General features: G+C 51.5%; 7 protein-coding genes across 7 annotated transcripts; 5 read left to right on the top strand and 2 right to left on the bottom strand.

The window, feature by feature from the left end:
• Nucleotides 1-747: 747 nt before the first annotated feature.
• Nucleotides 748-2,445, top strand: PHATRDRAFT_40186 (predicted protein; the record flags this gene model as incomplete). The annotated part of the gene is made up of 4 exons (XM_002184200.1): nucleotides 748-912; nucleotides 992-1,777; nucleotides 1,905-2,057; nucleotides 2,158-2,445. 4 exons carry the CDS (start codon nucleotides 748-750, stop codon nucleotides 2,443-2,445), a joined length of 1,392 nt encoding a protein of 463 aa, XP_002184236.1.
• Nucleotides 2,446-3,899: 1,454 nt separating this feature from the next.
• Nucleotides 3,900-6,397, top strand: PHATRDRAFT_49474 (predicted protein; the record flags this gene model as incomplete). Its single annotated transcript, XM_002184199.1, has 5 exons — nucleotides 3,900-4,245; nucleotides 4,407-4,640; nucleotides 4,721-4,956; nucleotides 4,977-5,720; nucleotides 5,763-6,397. 5 exons carry the CDS (start codon nucleotides 3,900-3,902, stop codon nucleotides 5,886-5,888), a joined length of 1,686 nt encoding a protein of 561 aa, XP_002184235.1. The 3' UTR covers nucleotides 5,889-6,397.
• A 1,545-nt stretch (nucleotides 6,398-7,942) lies between these two features.
• PHATRDRAFT_16021 (predicted protein) lies at nucleotides 7,943-8,425 on the top strand (the record flags this gene model as incomplete). Its single annotated transcript, XM_002184198.1, has 1 exon — nucleotides 7,943-8,425. A coding segment is annotated over one exon (483 nt), but the record flags the coding sequence as incomplete, so codon positions are not given.
• Nucleotides 8,426-8,490: 65 nt separating this feature from the next.
• On the bottom strand, nucleotides 8,491-9,048 carry PHATRDRAFT_15937 (predicted protein; the record flags this gene model as incomplete). Its single annotated transcript, XM_002184079.1, has 2 exons — nucleotides 8,491-8,567; nucleotides 8,661-9,048. Coding segments are annotated over 2 exons (465 nt in total), but the record flags the coding sequence as incomplete, so codon positions are not given.
• A 9,147-nt stretch (nucleotides 9,049-18,195) lies between these two features.
• On the top strand, nucleotides 18,196-20,499 carry PHATRDRAFT_49472 (predicted protein; the record flags this gene model as incomplete). Its single annotated transcript, XM_002184197.1, has 2 exons — nucleotides 18,196-18,790; nucleotides 19,001-20,499. The coding sequence occupies exons 1-2, from the start codon at nucleotides 18,316-18,318 to the stop codon at nucleotides 20,497-20,499; spliced, it is 1,974 nt and encodes a 657-aa protein (XP_002184233.1). The 5' UTR covers nucleotides 18,196-18,315.
• Nucleotides 20,500-20,625: 126 nt separating this feature from the next.
• On the bottom strand, nucleotides 20,626-22,559 carry PHATRDRAFT_49471 (predicted protein; the record flags this gene model as incomplete). Its single annotated transcript, XM_002184078.1, has 2 exons — nucleotides 21,494-22,559; nucleotides 20,626-21,389 (listed from the first exon to the last, which is right to left on the bottom strand). The coding sequence occupies exons 1-2, from the start codon at nucleotides 22,221-22,223 to the stop codon at nucleotides 20,626-20,628; spliced, it is 1,494 nt and encodes a 497-aa protein (XP_002184114.1). The 5' UTR covers nucleotides 22,224-22,559.
• Nucleotides 22,560-23,312: 753 nt separating this feature from the next.
• On the top strand, nucleotides 23,313-25,497 carry PHATRDRAFT_52561 (predicted protein; the record flags this gene model as incomplete). The annotated part of the gene is made up of 3 exons (XM_002184196.2): nucleotides 23,313-24,264; nucleotides 24,338-24,889; nucleotides 24,974-25,497. The coding sequence occupies 3 exons, from the start codon at nucleotides 23,313-23,315 to the stop codon at nucleotides 25,495-25,497; spliced, it is 2,028 nt and encodes a 675-aa protein (XP_002184232.1).
• Between the last annotated feature and the right edge of the window lie 177 nt (nucleotides 25,498-25,674).

The following is a 25,674-nucleotide window of genomic DNA, read 5'->3' as shown; positions in this document are numbered from 1 at the left end:
CCAAAAAGTTTACACCAACTTAGACGGCCGTCGACATTCTTCTTGGTACCACTCCGGGCAGCACTCCATCAATAATAAGGGAGAGTTTCTCCAATCAATCAAGATCATTCAGTGTGAGCGTAATAGTCAATGACGTGATGGGGTGAATTCACAAGGCGCGACGAGACGTTCCCGGAGAAACGCCTCGTCCGCCAATGGCCTGGGAAGGATACGGAATTCGCTGGAAGGTATTGTCGACAGAGCTTACAGTTAACATAAGTGTAAAAAGTAAACTCAAGTAGTCAAAAATATTTCAAAATATGTCTTATGTAATCTGAATTTTTTTCTGCCTCCTTTTTTATCAACGAGTGGACCACCCACTGCGCGTAGACAGGACGTGCCGTAATTGGTTGGGGCTGGCTGGCTGGCTGGCTGGCTGCCGATTTCTAATTGTGGTGATGGATTGGGCAATGCGTTAATCCATTTCGTGAATAGAGCCATTTCCATTGTTAAGTTGAGCCAAGTGGAGCATTGGTTGACTTATGGTGCCTCGGAGTAGTGCATTTCCAACGTCTTTTGAGCCCGATGCTATCGCCAACTCTTCTTCCCCAAGGTTGGGACTGTCCTCACTTCGTGATTCGTTTGATCGATCGATCGTTTGTTCGTTCGTTCGTTTGTTCGTTCGTTCCTCTTCGCACACTTGTTTCTCGCTCGCATTCCAACGAGCGAATTACAAAGTACACCAAGCTGTAAGCTGTAACTAACGACATGAGTCCACCTTGCAAATACATCGAATTCTGGTCTGGCGAGAGGCAGAACGAGAGCCATAAGGGTGTAGTTCCGACAAGCTTCGATCAACCCCCCGCGATGCAGACATTCACACGAGATCCTGTTGGAATTGAGGAGTTGCCTTTCGCGACGGAGCTGGACAAGGTGAGTCTGATGGAAACCAACGAAAGGGGAGATGTTGCGCTACACAAACGCCACAAAACTCACACACTTGTATGAGAAGGTAAACGGTTCTACCCGACCAGGACCAGGACAAGGAAACACGTACATTGCTCCAAGCGAGAACACCCGCAAGAGGAAGTACGTACAGGACAACGATCATTTGGTGACTACCAAGATGCAGAAAGTGAGCCACAATGTTGTTGTCTTTCCAACCCATGCTCCACGAGAGAACACCCTCAAGAGGAAGTACGTGCAGGACAACGATCAATTGGAAAGTCGTAAAAGGCAGAAAGTGAGCCACGCCTTTGTCTTTCCAGCAACTGTTCCACACGAGAACACAAGCCAGAGGAAGATACAGGACACCAATCTCTTGGAAAGCCGGAAAAAGCAGAAAGTGCACCTCACCTTTGCCTCTACAGTCGTAGTTCGGACACCAATGGTGATGACGGACCTCCAAAAGAAACGCAAACAAAGGATGGCAAAAAACAAGCAAAGAATGGCACTCATGACAGGATTCAAACCCAGGACATGGAAGAATGAGATGGAATTGTTCGAAGAGCAGTGGTTGCAGAAGAGACAGCTTTGTGCGAAGACAGACGGTCCCACGCAACCAGTAGAACCAGAGCAGTACACTGCTCCTGACTGTGAGCTCACCACCTCGCTTCCTCCTCCTCCTGTTGATGCTGTTGTTGACAGTGTTGTTGTTGCTGTTGTTGACAGTGTTGTTGCTGTTGTTGACAGTGTTGTGGCTGGAGAAGCAGACGACGACAGTTCTCACAATACGGAAGACGAAGTAGAAGCAACAGTGCCAGAAGAAGCGACAACCGTGCCAGAGGAAGCCGCTACAGTACCAGATGAGCCGCGACGTCGTCGCAATACCTCTACCCGTCGTTCCAGGCGTACCAATCGTACTGTGCCCAGTCGTCGGTCAAGTCGGATTGCGCGGTTGCATCCACGACGTTCTCCTCGCTTAGCTGCATTGGCGGCTGCCCGTGCAGCAGCAGCAGCAGCAGCGGCGGCGGGGAAACCAACAAGTAACAAATGCTAGAGGCCAGGAACAGGGACCAGGAACAGAGTTTCCCTCCAATTTTGCATTAGCAGATGACGCCAACGTTGAGGATGATACCGTAAGACTTTCAGACCGGGATTGAGAAATGCGTGGTTTCCCGGCTGTAGCAGTTGATTCCAGGAGGCTGAGCTAATTTGGTGAGATATCTTTGTAAGTAGTTCCTCATAACTGGATCTCAAGCGGAAACGGGTCGCGCGGCAGGCGAAGGCTGCGACCAGGATGGCGCAGAGACCATCTCTTTATTTTGGCCCGGCGAGGCAAGGGGCTATGCTTTCGGCGGAAAGATAGCTTGGATAGTGTCGGACAATCGATCCCTTTTTGTCCAACCATCCAACCATCCAACCGTCCAACCATCCAACCATCCAACCATCCAACAATCCAACCATCCAACCATCCAATCGTCCAACCATCCAACAATCCAATCATCCAATCGTCCACAAAGATAGATTATTTCCTTTAACCTTTCAAAATATGGTAAATGGTACGCTTCTGTGTTTGTATCGAATAGTCAGTCAACTACCTAGGTTGTGGATGTTACTGGGAGCCTCCTTGTCTTCGTATGTTTTCGAGCAATGCCAACCAACAACACTCAGCACTAACAGTAAAACACAACTTTCACAAGCAATTTACAGTTAATAGCTCCAGCTACTTGGGACACACTCACTGCTAATCAAGCGGCCGTCCTGTTTTTTACGTTATCAAACGCTGAAGTATCCCAAAAATACTTGAAGATGGTCTTGTTGGGAGGGTAGGGTCGTGATGATATCGCCTGATCTTCACAGTTAGTGTAACAGTAAGTAGGCACTATACACACACTCCTTATCGCGTGGGCCATCCGATACGACGGTCAAAACGGTTTTCTATGTTCCGTATTTTCCGACTACATATCTCGTCGAAAATGTTTCATTAGGCTACCCGGATATCGATAACGTCGTCGACCACTACGTCCATTATTTATTTGCCTTGCTGGTGGTAGCCATTCGACCATTCGACCTTTCGACCTTTCGAGACCACTGGGATCTACGAAAATCAGTTTCCCTTGCACAGTCAACATGCAACATGTCACAGCCAATCTGTATCCAAAAGAAAAAGTCCGTCGCACGACGACGACGATGACGACGATGACTACGGCAGGCAGCTCGGCGGAAAGCAACTGTGGACGACCAGAAGAGGGCGTGGACCGGTCGATAGAAAGGGAGCGAAGCCGAGAAAGATCACAATAAGCGAGAGAGTCTGTCAAAGGCTGTCCTATGAGTTTGAATGAGTTTTGGTTTTGTCTTGCGACCATATCTGTTGTTTCCAGGTGGCGCATGACGACGTTTACGAAGCATGTTGAAGAGTTGCAAAGCTACGAGAAAATCCTGCCTTACCTGCAATAAGCAGGTATGACGGTATGTTTATGATTTGTGCAAGCATGAATTCCGCAGTTATCTAGAAGGGTCTAACCCTTGGCTGCACGCATTTTCCAGGTATTACTTTGGCGTGGTCATCTTCCAGTTGTCGTCGTGGGCAGGGCAAGACCTTCAATCTGCCTTTGCATTCAATGACAGCTTTTGCATGGGGCATTCTTATTTCGCGCAATGTTAATCTTGTTCCCGTCTTTTCTTGTTTTTTCGATTGGTTGGGCAATGGTTGCGTCTTCCGAGTATCGTCGCAAAACACCATCGCCCTGGCATCCTTGCCGTAGCTTTTTTGTCGTGTTCAACATGTTGGCCACAAGCAAGACGCAACCTCGTGTTGTCAAACCCAGCCAGAAAATAGAGGCCGTGAAAGCCTTCAACGAAGCCGCAGCTGAACAAGAATAGCGTGGTCTCAGGCAAAAGGAGTTCGAGTGGAAGCATGACGAAGAATTGCGGAAGGAGCTCTAGGAGAAGATGTTAACGATGGTGAAGCCGGCGACATGGATATGACTACACAAAGCAAAAACCCACTCTCAGCACAGACGTCGTTGAATCCTCTCAAAGGTGTCTTGTATCCAATTCAGTTGCAATTGGGTCAAGGTGTTGTGGTGCTTAGTATCGCCACGAGCGTTTTTCTTTGGGAGGTATCTTACTACGCCTTTTGGATTACCATGACGTGTTTTGCCGGATCTCTTGTGATTTGTTGGGTTCCGTGGGGCTGGGTTCTGCGTTGGATCTTTAGAATTGCAGTGGCTTGTCATCTCCGGGCCGTGGATGATGATTGTGGATCAATACTAGTTGTTTGTGGAAGACCCGAACCTAACGGAGGAGGAAAGGGAGAATGCAGTTAACTGTAAGGCCCGTCTCTAGTCCCGCTACACGGCTGTCTTGCAGGCTGCAACAAACTACCAGACTCGCAAAGAACGGGCAATCAAACTGAAAGACATGAAGCGCTACATGTTCGGAAAATATCGTTTGCGTGTTCCGCGTTTTATGGAAGACGAGAGGGTTCACCGATATTCCGTTGCCTACTTTGTATGCGGAAGCCTACGATCCAGACACTGCTACTCCAGTGACTATCACAGAGCGCAAGTTTGGACAAAACTTGTCGGGCGACATGATCCCTGTTCGTGAGGTTCAGGCGGCCGAAGCGAAAAAGGAGAGTACTGGTTCGTCGGAAAGCAAGAAGCGAGGGTTTTTACGATCTCGTCGCCGGAACGGTGCTTGCACGGAGTGGTCTGGTACGTTGATTTGTCTCGAAACCGTCAAAGGTCGATCGTCGATAGTTGTGTCCGTAGCACCCGAAACCAAACTCCCCCAGAACTAACCATCTCTCTCCCTCTCGCTTCGGACACTCTCATCAACTTTCGTCTACTCTACAGGAGTCCCCTGGTCAAAACACAAGTGCTACACACCGTGACACTGCTGGTGTCCGGGGTACGCGACCCGTCCGCGTTATACTTTATTTTATCCCAAAACTGTATCAATGCATTGATTGCCTGTACTTTACCGCCAGCACTGGAGACCACACCAGCACTCTACGTTGGCCTCATTAATGTAAAACCCAGTCGTTACAGCTGGGTGGATCACCACCCCAGCTCTTTCCTTTCTTGGCAGTCCACGAACCCACGAACGATCACGTCCATTTTCCGCTCTCTTCCGTGACACTTGAGACTGCCACGAGCGCGTGCGCGTACGCTCAGTCCAATGCCTACGTATACTTTACCTGTCTTAATCTGATTGTCGACTTGATGCAAAATCAGTACGCACCTATCCGGGAATGGATCCGTGGAGCGGAACGAGAACAATGTCTCTTAGCCAGTCACCTGGCCGCGTTGCTCCGACGGATGTATCAAAGGATTGCCAATCTTGCAACCGGACCAGTCGTGGACGACGTGCGCAGTAACGCCATTGTTAGCCAATTGACAGTGAACGGCCTACACGAAGAACTTGACGCCCTGAACGACGTCTTCTTTTGCGGCATTCAAGGATTGAATGTTCGGCTTTGCGAAGATTTCCTGCAGACGGTCGTTTTTGTACTTTTTTGTCTGGACTGTTACCATCACAAGAAGGCAAAGTCTTTGATGGTTGGAATTGTGGATGCCGATGTCATCCCCGAGAAGGAACCGCAGGCTCAAGTTACGGTGTTCGTCTCGGCCAAGCTTTTTCAACGACTCGAATATGCACCCTTGGTGCATATGCTAGCTGTCGCTCTCCTGCATTCCCGATCTGCGCCATTCTGGACGAGCACCCAACCACAGGGAACACGTTCCCCTGACTACATCTTTACCTCTGCCTTGGACTCAATGGGTTCTTCAGGGGTCAAAATGTTCTTCTTTGTTCCGTATTTTGTAATGACATAGATCGTCGAAAATGTATCGCCGGGTTTTGATGAGTGCGATGCCGAAAAGCTTGACTCGTTTCATCGCTTGGCCACCTGCTTTCCAACAGGTATTGCCTTTGAAGATTGCAAATTCCACCAGCATTGAGAATTATTTGGTCTTTTTGGTGTCAGTCGTCTGACTCTTTACTCTCTCTCTCTCTCTCTGTTTCAAGGCCTCATCAATACGGATGTTATCGGCGAAAGTCTCTCGTCCCGCTGTCACACTGGTGGACTCTTTGACATTGCGCGCTCGACAAACTTCCATCAAATACGTCCCACGCGACGAGACAACAGTGTTGTTACGAATGTGGTGTATACTCGTTCAAAAGTCTACACGTTTTGCAGTTAGTCAACTCTCCTTTGCATCTGCTCTGAACCATTTCGGACAGGTAGAAATACGTGATCTCTGTATTGTCTGTCCTGAATGAACACATGTGCATCTCCCACACGATCAATGGGACATCGATGACGGCGTTTGCAGGATTGCCGAGAATCAGCCAACAATTGAGAAATGCCGTAGTCTTCTCGCAGCACTGTATCCCACAAAGAAAAGACTGCTTTGCTGGTCATTTAGTATTGCCTGGTACGAAGTGCGACAGAGCGGAGCAATCTGATGACACAAAACTGTAGCACGGGTGGTAGGGGCAGCAACGAACTTCGCCATGTGAAACACAATGACGCGAGAAGTCGAAGAATTCAATACAGCGAATTTCGTTGTGGACTCGTCGTGTCTTTGGTCGGTGCCATTCCGGCCCATGTCAGTGATTCCCGGTGTCCGCGCTCACCGCCGTCACTTGCGTTAGCGGCACCAATTGGTTGCAAGTAAGTTCGGTATTTGTGAAAAGGATTTCGGAGAAATATTCATTCCAATCGTCAATGCCGTGGCTTAGGCTAACAAAAGGACCAATTCCCACACGACCGTGAAGGATTGGGTTCTGCACGGGGAACTATTCATGGTACGGAAACGTTGCTTTACACACTTTTACGTCCTCGTTCCACCCGGTCGCCGTATCGACTGCCCACCGGGGGATGGTTCGGCGTCATTACCTGCCCGCACTACACCGCCGAAGTCATGATTTACGGGGCGTTGGCTCTTCTTTTGAACCAGAGGCGTGGCTGGATTTTTTTCCTCTCGGTCCTCGTCAATCTTACCGTCTCGGCACGGCAGAGTCATCGCTGGTACCAAACGCACTGTGTGGAGTTCGCGGCTACCCATAGATACTCCATTCTTCCGTTCGTGTCGTAATCGCGGAAAGCCCAACGTGTTTGTTGGCCGAGGATAACGTTAGCTAATGGTTAACACTAAAGGCGTCAAATATCGACCAAATCCCATCTTATCAGACCCGAGCACTACAAGACTTCCAACTGTTTCCTGGGTGAATTTCGATCAGCGCTGGAATTTAAATCAAAGGACTCTACGCAATTGCCCTTTTTGCCGAATTCGCGGGGGAGTGTTCGGAGCATACCTTTGATTCTAGTCTTTGGCCAAGAGCATTGAATCTATACCGACCCTCGCAAGAGAACTAGCAAGTGTAAAGCTGACTGTGACAGGAATGCGATAGGACCGAAGAAAGAAATAAGTAAATTCACTAATCCGGCCTCAACGAGGCCGAAAATCACCAATGGAATCCAGTTAGAACCCTCTAGCCTCCTCTTTGTTACATGCTACATCAACTATGCAAATCTCTTCGCCGGATTAGCGATTTTCCGGGCCAAAGCCAGATTATAGTATATGTTACAGGTAGTGAATTTCCTCTCGTCACTTTTGAATTATAAGTGCATGCACCGGAAAGAGAAAGTCTATTGAACTCATCGCACAAGGAACGAACGAGTGATGCTGGTAGAGATGATGGACTCGCCAAGTTAATTTATTGCGTTGACCATGACGAACATTGACAAATGTCATCTTACTGCTGCCTATGAGAGACCGTCTACCTTAAAGCGATATGCAAGGAAACTTCCACGCGCAAGTCTAGCTCTACGAAAATCTGACTCTCCATGACACATTCTCGCCAACAGCGACGAATACGAGCAAGGTCGCTGCTTGTTCTCCTTCCAATCTTCCTTGTCCGTATCGCTCGCCCAGCGCAAGCTTTCCTCCCACCAGCGCTTCCAACTTCGCCTGCCTTCCCGTGTTCTTTTCCTTTGTACGCCAAAAGTAAGAAGAAAAACAAGACGCGGGATAGCACAATCTCCGTGAACCGGGTCGCCTACCGCAACTACGAAATTGTTGATACCATTGAGGCTGGGATATCCTTGGTCGGCACCGAAGTCAAGTCGATTCGCAACGGCAAACTCAACCTACGAGACGGTTATATTCGTCCCACTAAAGATGGGCGATCCTGCATACTTTACAACGTGCACATTGGCAAACACAGTCAGGCTGGGGCCTTCTTTCAGCATGAAGAAACCCGACCCCGTGCTCTGTTGGTACACAAAGCCGAAGCCCGCAAGTTCCTTCAACAGACGGAACAACAAGGCATGACCATTGTGCCTTTGAAAGCCTACTACAATGATAAAAATCGCGTCAAGTTGCAAATTGCCTTGTGTCGGGGAAAAAATGTACGTGACAAGCGGGTGACGATCAAAGAGCGGGACGCCAAGCGGGAAGAACGGCGAATCATCAAATCCTTTCGCGTATAAGACTATCTAATTTGCACTAGGAAAACGCTGGCAATCTTATATTGATCTTAAAGTATGCAATTACATTAATTCAATCGCCCAATACAATTGGGAGCCCCGCAAGTACACCGGAGACTGCCATCTTCAACCGGAAACTTGTAATCTGCAAAACAAATGCCAATATGAGAAAGATTAATGCAAGTGAGTGCCATGGAAACAATCTCTCCCTCGTCATCTTCCCAAATTTCAAACGTACCATACGTTATCTCTTCCCCAGCGGATATGTCGCGATTTGCAAACACCACAATCTTGCGGTCCTGACCCAACTCGGCGTCAACCGAAATAATTTTCGCGTATGCGTTTGGGCCACAGCAATGATTCATAAAGCGTGCCATGCAGCCAATCTTCGTCGCATCCACAATGCGCTGCATGTCTAGACGGAACATGTAGCAGCTACCTTCTCCGGAAATTTCGTACGCGCGTTCTCGTTGATCCGCAATTGGCTGTCGGATCACTTCCCCCATATATTCGATGATTGGGTCGTCCTTCTGGATATCCGATTTGGTAAACAAGCCCCATCCATGAATATGCGATCTTCGCGCGACGAGCCGCTGTTCAATTGGTACGGCTTTCATCCTGCGGTACTTGACCTGATTTAAGCTGCGGTCGGCTTGTGCCTTCTCTTCACTCTTTTTGTTTGTAGCCGACGAAGATCCAGCGTCGGCCGCGTCTTCTTCAGCACTGCGAACAAGGGCTCGAGTAATACGACCACTACCACCACTTCGAGCAAAGGCGTTCATACCTTCAGTCCGAGCGCAGCCTGTACTGTTCTCCAATGCCTGTTCCGCCTTGGCGGCCGCACGTTTTCGTTGTAAATCCAATATGGCTTCTATAGTCGGTTGCGTATAGCAAAAACGATAGTTGGGTGAGGAAGGGTTGAGTGGAGCGGTCGCGGCCTCGGCGCCAGGACGGGCTTCCAACATGCGACGAATGTGGTTCAGACCAAAGCCAAAAAACTGAGCAACGCAAGAGAAGTGTAAGTTCATGATCAACCGGCAAGCAACGAGATGCTACATATCTTAACAAGGACCTTACCTGTGGGCCGTTGAGACCAAAAGTGTTGCGTCTTGTTCGTCGAACTATGGGTAGTTTTGAATACAGTTCTCCATCGGAGAAATGATCAAAGTTCACCTTCCTGACACGATCCATAAGTATTCCGTACACAGTCCCGACTGTTGTTCCGCAAATTTTCGCTTCGGGGCTATCGCTGGGAAGGATCGAGAATTCGGGTCGGTTGTCGGATGATTTCTCAATCTTCAATATGTAGACAGTTCGGCTGCGCGGTAGCACTGTCGACCAAAAAATTCGAGTGGCAGTGTACCCTGGAGGCATCAAGTAATTTTCGGAATGAAAGCCTTCGTGATGCTGTTCTATTTTGCCAAGCGAGTGCAGAACAAAACACCCCACTCGAGAGCAAAGGTCGTCATCCATCGCTTCGGCGTTGTGGTCTCTTTCCGTCGCAACAGCCTTCTTTTCAGGTGCAACCATGAGTGCTTTCATGAATTCAAAACCCTCTTTCGATAGGAGGCGCGTCGCTGATGAACGATGGTTCTTGCAGTAAACTTGCTGATCCGCTGTGAATGCAGCACCGCAGGCTTTTGCGCACGGAAAGTGATAGTTGAAGGAACAATTACTCTTGTTGCACCCCACTGTGGCACCCGGCCTTCCACATCCAAAGCATTTAAGTTGCGCACCCCGAGCACGGGCTCTTTCAACTGCGTGGATCAGACCATCATTTGCAGCTTCCCATACTTCCGAACTCCATAAGGCACACAGAGTGTGCACCCAAAATCCGTTTGCCATTGGAAGAAGACGGCCCAGTTTCGGAAGTGGGTACTCATCACCGTCTGCTTCTGAGCACGCAGCATCATGGAAGCCCGCATCGTCGTCACCGCACAAGTGACAAAGGCTGCACTCCCGCGGATCCTTCCATTCCATTTGCGCTGCAAGCTGAGCAATATGCTTCCAACCACACAAAGGCGAAGGTAGCGTCACTGGATGAGATGAACGCAGCGGCTGCATACTAGAAAATTTCATTTCAGCGACATTGATATCGCTCTCACTAACATTCTCATTCGCGGCAAGCTTGCACGCTTGCTCCAGAGTATCATCGTAAACACCCTCGATGATATCGACAGGGTAGGCTGCCGTGCCATTGCCGTTTGGTGGGTCAAGGAGCACAGACACACGCTTGTAGCAAGATATGTTCTTCTCGATATCGACTCCCATTGTAGAGCAAATTGTTCGGAGGAACGAAGCGGCCAATTTTGCTGCAACTACACAAGCGTCAATTTGATTCAAAATTATGTCATCGACACTCTCCCATTTAGACCGGCGGACGACTAGAATGAAACGAAGTGCCCGTTGTGCCATCCAAAGTGGGATGTCCGGTTCATTGCCCAAAACATGCTGAACAACCAGACGGGCGTCAGAGTGCCGTTCTGATGCCGAGCGATAAAGAAGAAAAGCTTCCTGGATCACACTTAGATAGTCGTTGAACCAAAGCTCACGAACTTTCCAATCAACTTCGTCTAATAGTTTCTCAAAAATCTCAAAGGGGGATATTTGATCGTTTGGGGCGATTGTCCCCTTCACCACACTTTCCCAGGCAACTTTTCTCAAAAACTTCTGCTGTAAAGCAATTCGGTCCGCGTCGACCACCAAAGGTTCAAAGCAAGAAAGACATTGATATTTGACGTTCTGGAGCAAGAAGAGGAAGAAAAAGTCAGCAAACACCAGCAAAGTTTCCAGCAAAAGCGAAATGTTGAAGTACCTCGGCCTTTTGAGTGCGTGTAGCCAGCTTTTTTAGGGCTTCCGTCTGCGCTTCGGCTTGCAGTGCTCGAACTTCGCATGATGCATGAACGTGAGCACCACAGTCGACGCAACGAATTATATGTTCATCGTCACTGCGCAGAAGTTTTTCGCATACCTTGCAGCTCATACATTGATATGATTCATCCAGCAAGCCGTCACACCCGCCACATCTGAAGCAGACTTCCGGTTGACGAGACCAGTGGGTCAAACTCGCCCCTCTGGGATCAAGTGCTTGGTTGCAGCACTTGCATTCTACACACTGCCCACATATCCATAGACCGGAAGGAGCTGATTTCAACGGCGGATCCAGGAGGTCGAGTGTGAAAGCACGGTCGCACATCTCACAAAACAACATCTTTGTTTCGTCTGCTGGCACATCCCCGGATATCTCACAGATCTTGCAATTTGGACATCTCCATCCTGCAACTGATGAAGCTTCCATACTGTGGACCGGAGCGTTCGCACAAAATGAATGAAAGGCTTCACCACAATCTACGCAAAACAACATAGTATCAGAAGCCCCGCTGCTTCCGCATGTATAGCAGCAATCCATCCAAGAACAGTAGAATGCATCAACAGATTGCATCTTGACCTCTCTAAACGGTACGCAAGATTTTTCATCTGGAGGGGAGTCTCTGAGCTTCGGTAAAGTAATCGTAGTCGCCATCAACCCCGCTACAAGATCTTTCTTTTCTACGGCCTCATCAATCTGTACACGATCTTCCTCTTGCTTCCGAAGCACCTCGGCCTTGACGAAGTTCTTTTCAATATCTTTGCAACATTTTCCAGGGGGAGCAGCCTTTCCCATCTTCACAAATATACTTTTTAAACAATCTTCGTAAAACCGCTTGACTTCTATCCATACCCGCGTGTACTATGCAGGAATTGAAGCAACAAAGCGTGTGAGATGCAACACTAGTGAAGTGAGAGAAACCATAATCATTTCTCAAAGCTTACCATTCGGTTGAACGTTAACGCGTTCAGCACCATTAACTCGAACATATCTCGTACCCAAGCGTAGTTTTGGTACTCTTCACTTTCAGCTCGTTCCAACATTGTGAATAAATCCATTGGGTTCTTGATTATATCTCGGTAATTTGGCGCCACCTTTTCCGACACGGGAACGGCAAACAACCCAGTGCGATCTTCTTGCTGCAGTGCCGAGATAAGGTCCTTGCATCGTTTGCGGCAACAAACGCGGCAAAGAAATTCCCTGCTATGAATCGGGTGGTCTCCATCGGATATTGTGTCGTACTCATCCTCCGTTATACCAGCACATCCGGCATGTACCCACACCTTACAGGCATCACAAACCAACATTTCTACTTCGGTATAGCCCCAGTTCGACGTTTCGGGATAAAATAGCATTGGATCGACCTTGGCACCAAGTGGAAGTATTTCGTCACCGCTAAAGGAACCAAAGACTAAAGGGGAAGCCGTGTCTTGAATCAGAGTGGTGCCTCCCTTGCGCTTCTTCTTGGTAGTGACAAACTCGAGTTGTTGTCGAACTTTGTCAAATTTTTTATCGTCCCAGGAGTGGGCACAGTTCGGACAGAAACGTTCTGCGTCGTAGGCTTCTTTGCACATGGCACAGAGATTCAAGGTTTCCGAGTTGGGAAAGGACAGTGTTGGAGGCAATGGGTGTACGTGACAACCAAACGCAACATCTTTTTGGTAGCAGCCGCGGCACGGAGTGCAACGCGAGCAAACAAACGGTGTATTGTCTTTTTGCATGCGTATCCATGTATCCAGACTTATGGGTGGATCCAAACAACTCAAATGAAATACAGAACTGCACTCTTTGCAAACACATTGAATATCGTCCGGCTTGCGGTACTCGACGCAACCATGACAGCGTTCTGTTAGCAGCTTACACAGGTCGGCATCACGGCTTTTGGCGTGTTGTGGGTCCAACTTGCCTGCAGGAATGGTATTGAACCCGTATAGGTAAGGCACCAAATCTTCGGTGTCGAATGATTTCTTCGCCTTATCGAGGACACGCAAGGAACAGTCCTTGGCCAGGACGTTTATCCACGCTGCCTCGTACTTGGCCTTGGTTTGCTCCGAGATTTCAAAAGAAACCAGCCATTTCTTTTGAAAGGAGCTAAACGCTCGGACCGTACCCGTGAGCGTATCACCGTATGGATAGTTCACGTCGGAACGATGTATCTTGATGGACTTTCCCACCAAGCCACCTAGGCTACCGGTCCCTTTGTTGTTGGACTTCATGGCGGCGTTGGCGTGTGCGTTGGCCATGAGCATGGCTTTTTCGGCATAGAACACGGCCGCTTCGTTGCGTACGTTGCGTACGAGTTGACATTCGTTGCAAGCCAGTGAATAGGCTTTGACGTTGCGTTTCTTTTTGTGCTTGGCTACGACGGGATCAATCGCATCCGGTGTAAAGTCCCGGACGCTCTCGGGTGAGTCGCGCAAGACACTGACTTCACCCGATCCGAAAAATTCGACGTGAACGTAACCGTCTTTACGATCTTCGCGCATGTTGGATTCCATTACTAATGCCGGCCACCACGCGTACCCCTTGACGTGCGCCCAGACAATGCGGGTGGCGACTTGCAAATTGTGTTGCTCATTGCGCAACCATATCCATGCCGCATCGTCACTTTCAGTGTGTTCGTTGCCTCCGTGATTTTTGTCGTCTTTACCTTCCTCACGGTCCAAGGCTATTTTATGTTTGTGCGTGTACGGATCGTACCGAACAATGCGTCCGTCAACCCAATTGTCCCCGGACAAGGCAATTTTGATCTTCCAACCAACTTTACGGCCGTCGGGGCTGTCGGGATCCCAGTGCACGGTTGTCGCAGGCGTAGCGACCTTTTTTGTACTCACTGTCACGTCCAAGGAATGCTCGGGATCCATGGGTTCCGGCGGTGGACCACGTTCTTCGGGTGCGTCGTCCAAGTAGGCGTAATGATCGGATGTATCTTCCGGGTGACGTTTTTCCACACCGTGACTGCTACTCCCCGTATGCTTGGTGTGATTGGATGCTTGGGTAGCCGCCGCCGTCGCCGGTGTCGTTGAGGGTCGATGATGGCCTTTTGAGGCCTTGCTGCTTTCCGCCTGCCCCTTGGCGGAACGTTTCCGTTTTCCCGAAATAACGACAAAGTCCGAGGGCAACAAGCCGAGTTCGACCGAAATCTGCAAGGCCTTGGGGATGGAATCGCACGAACGACCATTCGGTGCCGTCCATTTGCGTCGGTTGCGTTTCTGTCACAAGAGAAGCAAGTGGATACCAAACATATGAGTTGTCAGAAGTCCGATTGAGTATGAGTGCGGATACGGATGCGAGGGAACACAACACGGGCATCGGGACCTTGTCCAGAGTCGCACGGTTGCTACCGAGACGCAAGCAAAACAAACACGCGATAAACGTTTACCCCATGTGCACCCGTACACAGACTCCTGGTTCACAGACTCCTGCAGACACATACGCAGATCACAGACTCACATCAATCGTACAAGACCATCCGTCGGGCAAGCCGCGAGCTTTCGCTTCCCGGTAGGCACCGGCAATCTCGGGAGGAATCTCCTTGTCGTTCATGACGAAATCTGCGAATGTCCTACCGAGAGCAACCCAGAATAGGTGGCGAGACACCCACGAACATAGAAAGCGACGCGCAAGTGGGAGATGATGTCGTCTCTAGAGACGAGAGAGGAGAGACGATCGGGTTGGAAAGCGAATATAGGGTTGGTAGATAGTTCGTAGCGATGGATGAGTTCCGACGGAGGGATACCTTACGCGTGACCGGACATCGGGTAACGGTACGACGACGCTTGGGTTTCCGTCTGTTTGCCTCGTCGCTGGAAACTGGGTTGATTCCTTTCGATTGGGACAAAACATGTGTCTTTTGCTGAATTTGGGACGAATCATCTTCTCTCTGAATACCGTTCCAATCGGATCGGTGCCGTATACAATACCCATCCTGTCCCGTCTGCGATCCCGGACACTCGTCCAAACGCCATTCCGTTCCGAACACACAGACTGACTACCTACTCACACACTGACTGCAGGTTACTCATTGTCACCTCATTCCTGTGCCAAACTAACAACATATACAACAGCAACGACGACAACGACCATGACTCACTGTAAACAATGGAGCATTGACGCCAATTATTACTTTAGACATTCGAGGACGAAACGGCGTCTCACAGTAAATACTGCCTGCGACCCGATCACCCACGCCCCCCGTTCCAACCGAGGGCTTTAGATCGGTGTTGACAGTGTGTCGACATTTTCTTTCACGATCGGTTGGGTCGACGGATGCGTACGCACGTTGTGAGATTCCGACTCGGAAACGGCAGCGGACAGCGGTTCGGGAAAAGAGACGGCATCCGGGAACGGTGGTACGGTTGTGGCCAGGGACAGACTTGCTTCGGGATCGTCGACCATGAGACCCGCCAGAAACTCGGTCGCCTCGGCGTCCGTGGCCGTATCAACCCACCTCCCGCAATCAATCTCTGCTACCGGAAACGGTGCATTCACGGCGGGCGTCAAAAAGACCTCCATGTCTTCCCGGGAAAGCTGCATTTGATCCTCTCGAGAACCGTACGAAAGGTGGTCGATGGTTGCTACGGAAGACGTGTCCATCACCAGCTCCAGGTGTTCCAGAATGGCCGTTTCGGCACTGTCGTTGGCGACGACTGTCCTCGGGAAAGCGATTGGCGAAATAGGATCCGGTGTAATTCTACGAACCTCGGATGCCGAAAGGGGTACTCGGCCGTGCAACTCGTTGTGGAATGGTCCGTCGGGGGCCCGAATCGGTTTGAACTCATGTCCGTGGATGATCGCCTCCATTCCGTCGCGCGAGTCTTCGAAATCCACGATTGGAAGAGAGCCTTGGTACGTCCCCCGGTCTTGAGGGATCTCCAAATTGTACGCGGTGACCGAATGCCGCCGCTGGGGTCGGTGACGCGTGGGGACCGAGACCTGCATCGCCTCGACCACGGGGACTGGACCAGGTTCTAGGGATCGCGGTCGACTGGAAAGTCCCGGAGTGGGGATACGCGACGGTAGTGGCAGAATTTCCGCCCGCACCGGAACGGAACGGCAGGACCGATTCCGTTGCACGAAGGGTGCAGGGTGCGGCTGGATCGGTAGGATCGTGGCGGTACCGTAACGACCATCGCCGAACCGGAACTGCCGTGCACGAAACGCCACGGCTCGTTGCGTACAGGACTGGGGCAGGGGTAACCGCAGGGCAACGCCGTGATCCACGGGACGGAGAATCGCAAAGCCGGCGCGGCCGAGCGACTGTGTAAACGCACACGGTGGAGGCGTGTCGGTCGGATCGACGGCAGTGGGCGGTGACGCACGATGGACGGAAGGATGGGCCACCGACGAAAGCTCGACGGAGTCGTTGGTGTGGATGGAGCTTTGTATTGTATCGGGGTGTGTCGTGGCGGAGACGCAAGGTGGTGTCGGTGGAGACTCCGTGCGGAGTGTTGGTGCGGAGACGGATCCGAACGGGTTGGGTTGGGATGTCGACGTTGATACTGATGGTGACGTGGTATCTTGCGCACCGGCTAATTTTGCTGTCTCCGGTACAGTATGTCTGAAAATGGTAGACAGCGACGCCGTTGTCGAAACCTCCGACGTGGCGACGGGATTGAGGGCGGTGGGTTTGCCCGCAGGGGAATGACGGTCCAGATGGCTTTGGGGAACGTGTGGGACCACCATGGTCCACGGTATCATTGGTTTCTCTGTAACACACGTCCGTGGCGCCGTCGTCAGGGACGGTGGGGGACACGGAGTCCGTCGACCCGAAGGTTTCGTCGTCATGATGGACCTTGATTTTGTCCTTGTGCCTGACGCGGAGGACGTTCGCGATTGCAAACGCCGTGAACGTCGACGAACGGTCCCAACTTTCCGTGGCGGCGGCGGGACGCGAGATCGTGATCCGAGTCGTTCACTGCGTCGGAGGGGACGGGTGTTTGGTTGGACGTGAGCACGGACGTGCTCTTGGTGAACGTGTCGGGTGTCTGATTCACACGTTGCATCGTGCGCGTCGGTGTTGGTGTGCCTACCAACGAGAGTCAGGTTGGATTCCGGGAGCACCGTACCGGTTAATCGTAGGGGCGTGGCACCAGGGACTGTCACAGCACTGGCGAGGACGGGGACGATACCCAACGCATCCGTCGATACGGAACCCGTGTGGGTCATATCCTCCTTCTTGTCGACCCTTGGTGATGCCGTCATGCTGTCGTGTATGCACACGACACTGAAGGAAACGGTAGAATCGAATCGACGTCCCTGTGCGTGTGGGCCAGACGTACCGGACTTGCGGAGGGGAATTGCGTGTGGGACCGTTGTTTGTTGTCGACTAACACTACTGCTTACTGGTTACGCTATCACGGGACATCGAACGTGTAGCAGTGAATAGGTTCGATGGGAGGATTGCGCCGACGGGAGGTTGTATTCATGCCTTGTGGCCATGGTCCCGTTCCAATGTTTCGGTTCGCGGATCCAACAAACAGGGGGGGCGGTGCGAGAACGCCGTTCGTGATTGGGATTCTCGTTCGTGTGTGGATATATAGGTAGGAATGGTTTCACACTACTACTACTACTAGTAGTAGCTAGTAGTAGTCGAGGAGCGGACTGTAGGCCCCCCAACGAATTACCTAGAGAGAGAGGGGCGCCCGGGGACATTCGAGTCCCAGTTGGGTGACGTTTCGTTGCCATTTTGTTTTTGTCCGACTCCGGAACGACTCACGTCTCCCGTTTCCCTCCCAACGTCGTAGGCAGCACACCCGACTGACTGTGAATGGGGAACGCGAACGACCGTTCGTGGGTTGCGCCAACAACGTTAGGGTACTTCGAACGGAAGAACGACCAACGGTACCGTACCGGAGGCAACCGTTAGCTATCTCCACGACGGGACACAAACCAACAACATCCACACTCGTCGCATTCTATCCATCACTCCATTCTATTTACATCTTATCCATCTATCCACTCCTACAGACACTTACTGTAGTTACCCTTACTGTGAGTAAGAAATACACCAATCCTTTTATCCATGGAACCACAACACCGCGCTCCCGCTCCGGCGTTGCATCAGGTGGTGGCGCTCACGCTCGTCTACCAGAGACTCGCCGTCGTCGTCGCCGCCGCCCCCGCTGCGTTCTTCGTGCTGCCGTTCGTCTCCCGCGTCTTCCTCGGCACCTTGCAATGGGTCACTCGGGGACACGCTGTCTTCTTTCTCCTACTCTGGCTGGCACTCTACCTGGCCGCCTACCGACTCATCCATCAGCTAGCCTCCTCCCGCATTGCCTTGGAAAAAACCTTGCGGAACAACGCGACAAGGTTGCCCCTCCTTTCCGGATGGACCAGTTTCCTACTCGCACGCTACGTCTGGGGACCCGTGGCAACCGCCATGGCCATACCCGAAACACTCCCGGTTCTTTCCTTCCGGGCAGCCTGGCGAACGGCACTCTCCCTCGCATTGCTCGGACTCTCCGTACTGGCTCGTTACGTCGGACCCAAGTCCATTGGTACGTACCGTTCGTGTGGACCATCAGTGTGTGTAGATGTGTAGACCGTTTGTGCGTCGCCAACCAGACATCTCTTATGGAAGCACGTTGTGAAACGAGTTGCTAAGAGCGTGTCGTATGCTACGCACACCAACTTTATCCCCTGTCATCCTCCCGTCTCTCTCTCTCTTACACCCGTGTGTCTGCGTCTCCTCTCGCGCTTTCCAACAGTCCGTTGCTCTCCGTTTCCACTCATCCTCAATCCACTCCGCCTCTGGTTCCACCATCCGTTCGTCCACCTAGACCCCAAAGATCATTCTCAGCTACAACCCGACAACCGTGGACGTCGATTACAGAGTCCCACGCTGGCCGCCACGGTCGCCCAATGTACCGTGGCACTCATCGTCGGCGTTATCCTGGCCCACATCAACACAACAGTACTCACACGGTACACGAAACCGTCACTCGACAACGATCCCGTCGTGGCCACCGCCATCCTCACGGCTTGTATCTGGACGATTGCCGGTCCCCTCGTGTGGACAGCGTTGGACGGCGTTTCCCACGAATTCGACCCACGTCCCTACCAACCACAACACCACCTCAACGCCCAATCAATCAACCTCATGCTGCGCAACTTGACGAAAAAGCTGGTTCTGCAGTCGTTACTCATACCCGCCGTCTCTATCGCATTCGCCTTGGCTTGGTGGCACCCGACACGACACACCACCCACTGGTTCGGCTTGTACGCCACTCTGGGCCTGTCGAGCGCACTCGTAGCCTTGTACTTGGGCGCGCTGGAAGAAGCCCTGCGCTGGTCACTCTTCCATCCACCGGCCGACTGGACCGCGCTCGTGGCGCAACTCGCCGACGACTCCTCGATGGAACGACAACTCGGTGTCCTACTGTACAGTGTCCTGCAAGACACGGACATTGTCGCGGAAGTTTGCCGACCAACGAGCCGACCGGGGGTCACAAACCTCGACACGGAAGAGTCCCGGCGACAAGAACGACTCGTCCGAGACATGAGTATCTTCTTGTCTTCCAAAAGCAACCGTGCCACCCCCGAAGTCCCCTTGGAAGAAGACGTGTTGCGGTTGACCATCCTGGAGTCGTTAGGCGGGTCTGAACGGCAACCACTAAATGCGAACGCATCGTCCGCTCGACACAACGCCAATGTCCGCGCATGGGTGGATTGGAAGCTTCCCAAGAATGCGAACTTCACCGACGGCCCACCGGAACCCTTGATCGTTCCCTTGGTGCGAGCGCTCTGTGTTTACATTGGCGGTCTCGGAGAAACACTCATTTCCCGTACCCAGCGAGCGCGTTCCGAACCGAACAACACCTGGATACTTCCGCCGGGGATGCTGACATGCGCGGACTGGGCGTTGCGGGCATTGTCCCGCTGCCTGATCTTCTCCTTGACGGGACCCGACGAAAAACCCTTGGCCGACTGGCATAGTACGCATGTCGCCATGCTCGTGCCCGCCGCCATGCAGGCAATCTATCTTTTGCGCCGTGGATGTCAACAGTTTGGACACACAACGCTGGTGGCGGCATGCGACGACACGGCTTCCGCCACTATCCGCTGCCTGACCACAACGTACCGAGGTCGCGTCGATCTCGTTGGATTGGAACCCGAGCCCTTGGCCTGGGTGCAGTCGCTTGTTTCGGCACCTTCGTCGCGGAACTCGCAAGCGCTTGTTGTATCCGTGTCCCACAAGATGGAATAACTGGTGGTAATTGTTTTAAGTAGCGTAGAACGATTGGATCAACCTAACTACACCAACAAGGCCACATTCCTCTTTCTAGGCACTTGTGATTGTAGTATAGGCGTCTGGCTATAGTTTTACACGTGTCTACGACCGAATGATGGGGCTGTAAACGGCGAGACTCAGTAGAGCGGCTGCTATTACTGTGACCGTAGCGTAGAAATACGCACGCGCCGGTGAATCCATGGCGAACATTTCCTTGACCATCGTAGAGACAGTGGAAAGACTCCCAGCAAAGCCCGCCCCGACGCCTTTCCAAATGGTGAACGTCCACGCGTCGTTCTTGTAGTAACGTTCGCCGATCGCTTCGGCCGCCGCAGAGAGCACAGCGGCGAGTAGATTCGCGACGAGCGTTCCCCATGGCACCCAGGCGAGTCGATTCCAGACAATCTTGGAGTTCCAACGAGAAAGGCGCCACCGCAGTAACGCTCCCAACGGTGTCAACGCGATCGAGATCCACATTTTGCGGTAAAAGGGAACCTGATAAACAACATCACCAACGACGAAGGCACCAATCAACACCGTCACGACCAAGAACGGGGCCACGCGTATGCCTAGTAGACGAGTGAGCCAACATGGCTGAACTGGAGCTCTGGATGACGGCGGTGGCGGACGTTCAAGCACCGGTTGTCCCAGCTCGGTATCCACCGCGGGAATGTCGTTGCGAGTAGAACTCAAAGACTCCCGATGCCGGGAGCGTAGCAACATATTGCAGTGACGCCCGGAAAGAAAACTAGTCGCGGCGGTGGAGATACCAATTAGGTACCCAAACAAAGCCGGTACCGGCTGTGACCCTAAAACCGTATCGGTACCGTCCAGCATGACAACCATTTGTGTATTCCACGAAGCAACTGTAGCGCAACGGGTACACCAGAAAAAATGCCGAGAATGCTCGTGAGTCCAAACAAAGTTCGCACACTAGTCACACGAAGACCCATCCGCTTCGTAGACTTACAGGTTGTCAAACATCCACACAATCCGGTCACTAGGGCCACGTGAAAGGCGGTATGCCGCTGTAAGGGATGATCGGCGCGAAACCATGGTAACGGATGATTCGTCCTATTGCGATGAGTTCCCATCAAAGACAGCACACCAATCAGGAACGAACCGAGCATGTTGGCTGGCAAATCGGTAAACAAAGCCCCTCCGGTCTGGTCTGTCTTGCCATTGGCCGTGACGCACACAAGAGACGCCCACGGTTCGACAAAGTCGGCTACGACCGACGTGGACGTGCTGGCTGTGTTTCCACAATCCCCTCCAAACAGACGACCCGTAAAGACACGAATAACGGTGCCAAATACGGCAAACGTAGAAATGTATAAAACGTGCTGTCCGCGATTGCCTTTGGATAGTTGTGGGCTTGGAGAAAAGGTGGAGTCACCCACATCTTCCTGGAGAGCGTCAATGATTTTGCCGTTGGAGTCTTCTACAGCGGGTTGGCCGCCATTCCAAGGGGGATTGCGTTCCATCGAAAACTCACAGCCCACTGTTTCGTTGGCCGCTCCACTACCACCAGCAGCAACAGCAGTAGGAGGCTTACCGGCGTCCATTTTAGAAGATGACGAAGCTTTTGTCGCCAAGCCATCATTTTTGGACGCAAGAAGGTCGGTGGATGGGGATGACGCTGTTGAAGGATCAACCCGTACGTTCAACGACGATTGGTCGAGACTCTGCCAATCCGTCATGAGAATCTGTTGCACTTTGCCTTGATTGAGCACCAGAAAATATTTCGAATTGCTTACGGAAAAGAGCTTTCTTTAACCATAAACACACGCGCCGCTTCTCACAATCGCGTGACTTTGTGACAATTAAAGGGAACGGTATAGAAAAACCTTCACTTTTCGATTGTCTTTGGGTGCTCTGGCATGGAAAATCACGTTGGTCTCGCTCGTTGAAGAACTGCGAAAGCAATTAAAACCGATCGCATGCTCCCATCGGTTTCCTCCGCTCAACACGATTTACAGTTGACACCGTCGCTACCACATATACACTTGCTTGTTTCAGCCACAGCCGCATCCAGGTCACGTTTTATACTCTTTGGTGGAGGGTTTGGATTTGTTCGCTACTGGTCAACGTCCGTTTCGCAGACGGCTCCACACCATCCCTCCCACATATTTGGCTAGGGTTATGTCAAAGGTACAAAAAAAAAGCCGACTCGACAGGTCGATTGTTACTTTCTCCAGCTCTCGCTCGAAAAACACCTCCGACAGTATCATTTGTCGGTCCGATCCACCATGACAGCAGAAACAACGACAGGACTTCGTTCAGTCCCACCAGAACTCAATACCGATCAAAAGGATCAACTGTTACGACTCTGGACCATCCACGCACGAGAATTGGTGGATGTCCAACCCAGTAATGAGGTCTTGGGAAAATCTGCGATACGCCGTGTACCCGAACCAGCTTTTTCCTTTGTCGTCCGTCTACGGCATTTCCTTGGCACCCTATTGTCTGAAAATTCGTGTCTAGTGGGAAACACTGAGATTGGACGATCGAGATGGGTCAAAGATTTGTCCCAAACATGTTTGGCACCGTTCCTGAAGCTCGCCCTCTCGGGCACCAGCGACCGTTGTACGTCACCAAAGACTCGGTCGCCGCGCTTGTTCGCACCAGGCCGTCGTGTGATTGCCATTCATCACGAAGACTTTCTTTCGGAACTTAACCATTTCGAATGTCAGGGTCAAACGCCGACGGATGATTTTGTCCGACGCGAGTCGCTGGGAGCCTTTCTCTATCACATGCCCCACGATGGTCTCCGTGTCGTGGGCTGTGCGATGGCTCTCGCCATTGTCAACGCGTACGCACAAAAACAACAACATCAACAGCAATCAACAACCGACGAACACTGCACGTCGTATGAAACGGAGGTAGATCGCTTTATCGGCTCGACACAGATCCATGTGAGATTTGTGCACGTCCAACCAACTGTTCAAATGATGGACATCAAAACAGGCTTGGTGGGAAAGCTCTTGACCGTTCAAGGCCACGTCGTCAAAGCACGTCCCAAACGACTGCGGATCGCCACCGCCGACTTTGCGTGCGGAAAGTGCGGAGTACTCGTCACGCACGCCTTTACTGCAGGACGGTACTCGCTCCCAACCCGTTGCAGTGGAACCTCCTGTACCAGTCGCACTTTCTCTTTGGTCCGTCCCACCACTCGCTACACCAACGTCCAGGAACTGCGTTTGCAGGAAGCCCAGGAAGAGTCCATATCACACGCGGGACGGACACCCCGTCAGCTAGTGGTCGAATGCGTTCAGGATTTGGTGGACGTGTGCCGGCCCGGAGATCTCGTCATGCTGGCGGCCACCGTAGCCGCCGTCAATACGGCCGTGGCCGCCGGAAAAACAGGTAAGCGCGCACAAGAAACCTCTACGTACCAACTCTTTCTGCAAGCACACTCCATTACTACGCTCTCGGAACGAGGGAGCCGATCACAAACGTCCAAAACGACCGCGCAAGTTGTGTATACCTCACAGCAGCTGCAGGCCATTACTCAATTGTGTCACGCGGATCATCGATACTTTGGCTTGCCCGAGCGACGGGCCTTCCCGTTCGATCTACTGGTGCGGTCATTGTGTCCTTCTATTATCGGACATGACGAAGTCAAGGCTGGACTCCTCTTGTGCTTGCTAGGGGGAACACCGCCGAGTAGTTCTGGAGGAGGAATGGATAAGGGGCAGTCGATCCGTTCGAATTCACACATTCTGATTGTCGGTGATCCAGGTGTGTATCCGAGAACATTGTTTTTCCTTGTTCCAATTCTTGTGGCTTACCCTCAGAGCCTCGATTTGTGCAGGTATGGGTAAATCGCAAATGCTTTTGGCGGCATGCCAACTCGCGGCCCGCTCTGTGTATGTAGGTGGCAATACTTCGTCCACCACGGGCCTGACCGTCACATTGACCAAAGAAGAGGGGGGTGAGTCGGGTATCGAAGCGGGTGCTCTAGTGTTGGCTGACCAAGGCGTCTGCTGCATCGACGAGTTCGACAAAATGGCGAAAAACCACCAGGATGGTCTGCTGGAAGCGATGGAGCAACAGCAAGTTTCTATCGCCAAGGCTGGCGTTGTGGCCTCCCTACCGGCGAGGTGTAGTCTTATTGCCGCCGCCAATCCCAAGCACGGTAGCTACAACATGAACAAGACGGTTGCGGAAAATCTCAACATGGCCAAGCCAATTTTGTCAAGATTTGATCTAGTATATATTTTACGTGATCGTGCGAATAAAGAGCAAGATCGGATGGTGTCGAGCAACATTATGAATCTTTACCGAAACGGCAGCAATAACAATCCCTTGATGCATAGCGATATCGATCTTTCTCAACGAGTCATGACCGCTGGAAACGGGAAAGGTGAAGGTACGCAACGGATACCTCTCTCAGAACGACTTGCGTGGGTAACTGGCTTTCAAAAGGACCCACTACCGGCTGATCTAGTCCGGGATTATATTGCTTACGCGCGCGAGTATTGCAAACCAAAAATGACAGCTGAAGCTGCAACTGTATTAAAGGATTTCTTCATGGACTTGCGTTATCCTGCTGACGGAGGACGCCGTCCACGGGATACTGTCCCTATTACCACGCGTCAGCTCGAAGCCTTGATTCGTTTATGTCAGGCACGAGCCAAGGCATGTCTGCGTGACTTTGTCCTCAAGGAAGACGCCTTGGATGTGGTTGAACTCATGAGCAAATCGGTTGAGCAAGTGCACCGCGACGAAAGCGGCGTGCTTGATCCAATACGTGGAGGTGCTGGCGGCAAAAGCAATAAGAAAATGAAAAAGGCCTTCGTCCAAGAGATGCAGCGCTTAATTGGAGCCGGAGCTGAATGTAGCCTTGACGATCTCCGACGGATTGCAGACAAAGTAAATTGCGGTTTGAGCGAATTCCAGCCGCTGGTTGAAGACCTCCGAAGCAACGGTATCATTTTGAGAAAGTCCAATGGGAACTACCAAATTTTGTGAGAGAGTACGAATTGGCGAGAACGATATCTCCAAGCTGCGCTCTAATGTTTTGCCTTCTGATTAGTACGCTTCAAATAAGATCTACTGACAGAAAGGAAGCTGTGGTAGCTCATAAACTGCATAAAATACGTGGGTTTGCTTTTGTTGTATAGGTCCTGTCTTTCTCTATCCATATAG

The sequence above is a fragment of the Phaeodactylum tricornutum genome, chromosome 22 (assembly GCF_000150955.2).
Source record: "Phaeodactylum tricornutum CCAP 1055/1 chromosome 22, whole genome shotgun sequence".
Lineage (NCBI taxonomy): Eukaryota > Bacillariophyta > Bacillariophyceae > Surirellales > Neidiaceae > Phaeodactylum > Phaeodactylum tricornutum.
The sequence above is the reverse complement of the archived record's forward strand: the minus strand, read 5'-3'. Positions and strand labels throughout refer to the sequence as shown.